At 36.4% G+C, this 7,241-nt stretch overlaps 1 protein-coding gene across 19 annotated transcripts in view; it reads right to left on the bottom strand.

Moving 5' to 3' along the window:
- The window catches only part of Pcdh15 (protocadherin related 15), a 1,206,525-nt gene that overhangs the window by 658,683 nt on the left and 540,601 nt on the right, over positions 1–7,241 (bottom strand). For all 19 annotated transcript variants that reach the window (XR_004112186.1, XM_031346915.1, XM_031346916.1 and 16 more), the window contains one exon: positions 6,300–6,418. Coding sequence is in view for 18 of the 19 variants with exons in the window: in XM_031346915.1 (XP_031202775.1) it covers positions 6,300–6,390 (91 nt within the window). In the remaining variant the exon portion in view is untranslated. The remainder of the gene's footprint in view (positions 1–6,299; positions 6,419–7,241) is intronic.

The following is a 7,241-nucleotide window of genomic DNA, read 5'->3' as shown; positions in this document are numbered from 1 at the left end:
TATATATATATATATATATATACATCTTTCAAGACCTAAAACTAGGAAATAATGGCCCTCAGTTTAAGGGTGTGTCTTCACACAAAAACGAACAAAATCAAAACCGTTTCCCACATGTCCACAAGCTACCTCAGACATTGATCATTTGTTATTGAAAATCTAATTTTTTTTCAGAAGCATCACTATGACAATTAAAACTAACCATCACACACAAGAATGGATGCTGTTCCCAGGAGACTGAACCTTTAAAAAAATGAAGGAGAAGATCCTCTCACAGTGGAACCTAATCCCACTTAATAGTTGTTCTTATAAATAGATGACAACAGAGAAACTAAGATGCAAAGAGAGAGAGAGGGTTTGTAACACTCAGGGATAGGCAGAAGAAAAGATCAGAAGAGGGTGGCTTTCTGCAATCAAAGAGGAGATGGCCACAGAGAATGCCAACCATGCCACACCCTGATTGTCCATAATTCTGCTCTCCAAAACTGGAAAAAAAATACGTTTCTATAGTGTAAGCCACTGTGTGATATTGGTGGTACCGTATCTGTGTCTTTTGGTTTGTAAGTTCTCCCTCTGCCCTGTATCAATGCACTAGCTTCATGGGAAGATGACATCATCTGCTTATTTTGTCAATCTACCACTAAGAATCTTGCTTAATAGCACAAATAAATACAAATTAGTACCTTCCTTATTGCGCTCCTAGGACTGAAAACACATATTCACATGAATCATTATACATTAAAAGTATAACTCATAGAATGTATTATGCCCTTTGCACTCAAAGTACTTTCTTTATGCCTTTTGAACTCACAGTATGTCCACGAGACACAGTCATCACTCTGTAACTAACCAAATTCCAAATTCTTCAACAGATTTTATTTCCCTAATATGTATATGTAATATATATATGGGAATATATATATATACATATATATATATAACATAATATATATAAGGGATATAAACAAATGGTAAATATATATATACATATATATATACCATTCCCACATCTATTATTATATGAATCAAATGTTATTCATGCTAAGTCTACTAGATTATATGTGATGCATTAATTTTGTTTCCCAGAGTTTCATACTTAAGCAAATGTTAACTAAATATGTGTTTTTGTGCAGAGTCTAGCATGCAGAGTAGAAAAGAGTTGAAAGCATACGTAGTGGATCCACAGAGTAAGAGAAGGAAAGGGGGAGAAAATAATGGCCAAGGACAGGACCTTATTCAATTATAAGACATCCACGCTGTTAAGTATGATACATGGCTCTTTAGAGAATTATAAACAAGATTGGGATGATCTCCAAATTGAACAGGAGGTACAGGTATAGTATTTATGAGAAGATGGTACAGAAAGCTAATATCCAGGCACACTGAAAAGGTCAATGCAAAAACCCCTGAAAGCAATAAAGTCATTGGTAGAGTGGATCAATAACCCTTCTTACTGAAATGCTAGAGAATTACAGGATTCGTCCAACATGGGAGCCACTGGAGGCTTTAGAAAATGCAGTTTCACTAGAGTTGTGAGAAAAACCAAATTGCAGAGCTTAAGAGGATTTGTAAAGCTGTGGTAAGATATATAAATGGGTTGAAAGAGACCCATGTAGAAGGGTCAGGCTAGCATGGGATATTAGAGTCTTGAATGATGCCAAGACAAGAAAGATCACAATTAAAGTTCTTTTTTATTCTATTTCAATATATATTACAATAGAAATGATTTGTCTTTTTACATGACTAAGAGGTGATTATTCAGTAATACCAAGTTTTCTCATCTCAGAACCATGAAGATATTACCAATCATTATTAATTATATCATGCGGATGGAATGCTGAGCTAGACTTTTCCCTTCCTGACTCAGCAGAGCAGATAGGATTCCTGAAAGACTGGCAACAGGCTTGCTCTTTTGTAGAATCTTGCGAAGGGAATATGTGGATGCTTGTGTGCCCTGAGTATAGCAAGCACTCTATTGTTTATCAGAAGTCAATTTTCTACTCTGTCTGTTTTTATCTCTGTCCTCCAGCCTATGCATATTGACAGTAAGAGAGCTGGTTACTGCCGTATTCTGAAGCCACTGAAGTATTCCAGGTTAGAATACAGAAAAGGAAAGGCTATGTGCATGGCATTGATTCCTAGGAAAATGATATAGAAACAAAGAAACAACAAGAACAAAAAAACCCAGGTGTTTTCACATTTTAAATTTCTGTATTGAGGGTAGAAGGATACATACAATTCCTCACCATTAGAAGACAGAGAAGAAAAGCAAGCCTGGCAATCAGCTAACATACATCATATATCATAAGCTGAAAGTTAAGCACAATTCTCCAATTTTCTACTTGCTCTGTTAGTTAAGTAGATTTACAGTCTTTAACCTTACAGAATACTCTTTACCTCATATGTGTCATGAATACTTGCCCAGACAGAAAGCCAGTTCATAGATGAAGTAACCATTGTCAAGTAACTGTTCTATAAATGTCTAATGCCTCTAATACTTATTCCATTGATAGGATGAGAAATTTTAAGAAATTAAGCTGGTACAAACCCTGGTAGCTTCATCCTTTTTGGCTAGCTTTCATGGTACTGGCAGTTGTTATGCACATTCTTGCTACAGAACAATATAATAGTCATCAGCCTAACCAAGCTGTGAACCCTGTGAACTACAGTGCTAGTCTTCCATAATAGAACCACTGGTTCAAGAATGGCACAAATATTATGAGAGAATCAACCACACTTTCTAATTGGATTTAAAGCCTGCTCCAAAAGATGTATTTCATGCCTGGTACCATTAACTAGGTCAAACTTCTAGTGGCTGATTAGGTTGTTGGCCCTAGAAGAAAATCTTGTACAATTATTCCACTAAATGAACATGGTAGCAAACAATCCCTCAGGTATTTATTTTTATACCCACAGATCAGTGCATCTATTTCTGACACAGGAGAGCAACTAATACAGAGATCCACATTGGTCAACATTCAGAGAATGACAGACTGAGGAATGACCCGCTCTAAGTGCAAAAACTATATCATACCTCCTGTCCCTAACAGTCAGGGATAATTGCAAAAGAGGAAACAGAAAAATTGTTAGAGCCAGAAGTAATGGACAACTTTAGCAAAGTCGTAGTTGTTGATCTCGATAGTGGTATGCACACATGAACTTATAGGACCCGGGATTGCATGCCCAAGACTTGTAGAACAAGTCAGCTCAAATCCAGCAGGAATGAGGGGGTGGGGGACTCATGAAGCACCATCCCTAGTTGAGAAACTATTTGCAATTGATGGCTTCTAGGGATAGCGAGTCAACTTTCTTTAGGGATGTGGCCACCATGAGGTTACCCATACTCTAGTAGATGGTCCTACACCTAAGTATATACAGACAACATTAATTAGACTCAGTTTGTTTAAACCCAACCACCGAACAATCAAACAAAACCAGAATACATGAAGTAAGAGAAAAAAAATGTTGGGCAAGGACAATTAAAGCAGAAATTGGTAAAGATAATTGATCATTAGAATCATAACAAAACAACGAAGGCTTATCAAGGGAGGAGATGAGTGCTTATTCTATGATTCTAGTTCAAGGATACTTAGTTGAGAACTAAAAGACAGGACTTGGAGGGGAAAGAAAAGGGATTAAATTGGATCAAAAATATATATTGATATACATATATATTTATTATGTGTTTATATGTATGAAATCCTCAAATAATATAAATGCCCCAAAATTTAAATAAATACTAAAATAAAATCTTAAAAATAGCTAACATATTTTAGAAAGATTTACATATTTTAAGAATACTAGACTATTCTATTTAGAAAAATATTTATTAAATAAGCAGTACATATTTGTTCCATTTTCTTTGTTTAAATAAGAAAATATATAAAAATTATAAAACTTCAAAGCCTAGAAAATTTATTTTTTATTTACTGTCTAGTAATTAAATAATTAACAAAAGATGATAAATTAATTAATAAGAGATGACAAATTACATTTCTCCTTCAACCTTCTCCAAAGCTCGATGTCAATCTGTAGTCAGCTATTATAAGACATTCATTTAACCAGTTAATAATCAATGGCAGAAGTAACCTTTGAATCTGATTTTTTTCTCTTATTCTTTTGTGACTGTTACTCTTGGCTTGCTTGAACCTTAACCTTATATTTACACACAGACTCTTGGATAAACATCACCTCTATGTACCCATATTCCATGGTCAATGAAGTGCTCCTGCATGTTCTCCATGACACACTCACTACTGATGTCATACAAAGGTGACACATGATGTCCCATCAAAATTTGAGCGGAAAAAGAGTAATCTATAGGATTCCATTTTATTCACATATAACTCAGAAGAATCGTAGCATCAACAATCTTTGAATTGGGCAAGGAAGAGAAGAAGCAAAAGCTTGGCAGGAAACATAGCTGGGGAATGAGAATTTTCCTGGTGCATAAGCAGACAGGGGATACTCAGGCACACGTGCAGCTACATATATTTTGCAAAGCCCTATCAAATAACTGTAAGCTCAAGGACCAGTATCCTTCATTGGACCACCAGGTTGGCCTCTTCCAAACATCAATTCATTCGCCTCTGGGAGTGAGCTGGGAAGACTACAAGGGCTGAGCACACAGCTGACTGGGCACCTTTAAGGGTTAACCTTGATATTGGCCATCAGAGAAAGGTACAACATTACATCTTCCTTCAAGGACTTAACTATATAATAACCAGAGTAGCCACATAATCCTATAGTAAAGGCTGAACAAGTCTTTTGAGAAAAGGGCAAAAGCTCTAATGAGCTTATGAATGAAATCCATTGATAGCATTATGATTTAAACAAGGGTGGCTTCATCTGATTACACAAATTACCTTGCTAAAGTACACATTTTGTGAATGTATAACATGAGAAATGGCTTGCCTGCTCAACATGACTGTTAAATATGAATAAGAATAGAATGTTTTATGAAATAAATATGGGCACACTGGTTTGTTACCCAGAGCTCAATTAAAATGTGTTCCTTCAATATACTTGAATGCCTCTTAATTGTATATTTAAAATTCCAAGCAGCTGTTTATTTATTACTACTTTTTAAAATTCATTTTTTTTTGGCCCGGATATTTAAATTTCCCACTAAAGGAAAAACTGTGAACATTTAATTTAGATGTACTTGACATAAACAGAGTGCTAATTAGCGGGACCACTCCAGGGTAAATCTTCTGATTTTATGAATAAAGATTATGGACTGTTCTGCCATCCCAAAAGATATTCACCTCCGCAGATACTGAGAACCAAGGGTAACTTAATGTGTGTACAACTTGAACACATTTGGAGAATCTCAAACTAGCTCATTTATCTTCAGGCATGTCTATTTAGCTAAGCAGAATACAATAGAATTTCACACTTTGTGCTACTACTGAGACCAACCGGATTACGAGTCAAGAGGGAAGAGGCTGCTACTGTGTCTATGCTTCCTTGGTGCTAAATAAACACTGAATAAGAACAACAGCAATTTAAAGACATAAATATACTTTTAGATAGGGAAGTTCCCACAAGGGAATTTTTCCATATAATCTATTTCATGAACACAAGTGCGTATGCACATATATATATAAATGTGTGCATCATATATAAATATGTTGTACATGTGTCTATCTCAACATATATATCCTAATTTTCATTGTGTGACATTTTAAAAACGCACTGTCATACCAAAAAGAGAAGTAAATATGCACAAGCCTATTTAGGTTCCTGCAGACCTAACGTACTGAATCTTCTGAAAGTTACTGTAGGTGATTTTCTTTTTATAAGTCAACTGATTTGCTTTTGCAGAATGACTTAAGAAGTCAATTGCCCAAGAGTTTGACATTTTCTCCTCCCAAACAAATTCAGGAGGAATCTAATAAAGTGGTGTGTATTGGTGGCACCGGCCCTTAAGCCACCTATGGCTTTTCCTACTGTCCCTGTTACAGAGTTTTGACTCCTGGGAGACGGTGCTGTCCATCAGATTGCTAGCTTTATTAGAGACTACTATTTGTGTTCACTCAAAGGCATTAGCAGACCTTAGTATTTTTCAAAGCAATTTAGCACTTTCTTAGTAAGTATTAAAACGGAGGTTTTAGGTTGGATTTTCTACATGCTCCAGTCTTTATAGTGAATCAAACGTATCTAAGGCCGCTTTTGTAAGCTCATCTGCTTGAGTTACCACTAAGAGCTTCCAACCTTTGAAAATAACTACAAATCGATAGCCGTTACAGGAAAGAAGGCTTGTTTACCTACAGATATCAGAGTAAAGGCAGGCTTACCATCATCATGCTGGCCCCAGCTGACTACCAAGAGAGAGGCAATGAGGATCCCATGGGATAAACACTTCCAGAGAGTGAACTGTGGGAACATCTTCTGTCAAATTTCACTCGAGGCTGATCTGAAATAACAGGAAGTGGGAAAGCACATTTGACATGTTCATTATCAGCTCCAGGAAAGTAAAACTGTCAGAGCACAGAGAAGCCATAATGACTTCATAGTTAATTACCTGTATCACACCATCCATTATCAAGTAACATTCATGGCTAACACAGAACACTTGGTGTTCTGTAGCCTTCCCGTGGTGTTGGCAGATAATGGCTTCAACACTTCTCTTTCAAATATGACATTACAAGTAAAACAAACAACATGATGTTAATGATGTGTGTGTGTGTGTGTGTGTGTGTGTGTATGAGAAAGAGAGAGGGGGGCATGAGGGAGGGAGGAGAGGAGGGAGAGATGAGGGCTATGGATGACCTCAACAGCTAAGCACTTCCATAGTATGGCCAGTGCCCTGGATTGCAACTCTAGGACTGAAAGAATTTAAGGGAACAAACAAAAATTCAAAACCAATGAATCGGCGAGATGATATTGCTGTCATATTGATAAGAAAAGCAATATCTTAGCCCAAGTCAGAAAGACACAGTTGGCTTCCCTTGTGAATCCCGAGTCTGCCCAGATGACTTCACTCTTCCTTGGTTAACTCTGACTTCGTTGCTCTTCAGGATGATATCATTTTATTTTAGTTCAGTTTCAGGATGGTATTATTTTATTTTAGTTCAGTTAAAAGCTTTTGAGATGAGGACGACCTTACAGGTCATCACTTTAAAATCATCCCAGGCACTGGTCCCGTTACGATTCCAGAAATAATCCATTTCAATGTGAGACCTTGTGTGAGCTTATTGCAGGATCTCTCTCTCTCTCTTTTTTTTTTTTTTTTTTTT

The sequence above is a fragment of the Mastomys coucha genome, unplaced genomic scaffold, assembly GCF_008632895.1.
Source record: "Mastomys coucha isolate ucsf_1 unplaced genomic scaffold, UCSF_Mcou_1 pScaffold3, whole genome shotgun sequence".
Classification (NCBI taxonomy): domain Eukaryota; kingdom Metazoa; phylum Chordata; class Mammalia; order Rodentia; family Muridae; genus Mastomys; species Mastomys coucha.
Note: the sequence above shows the minus strand (reverse complement) of the source record. Positions and strands in the feature narration are given on the sequence as shown.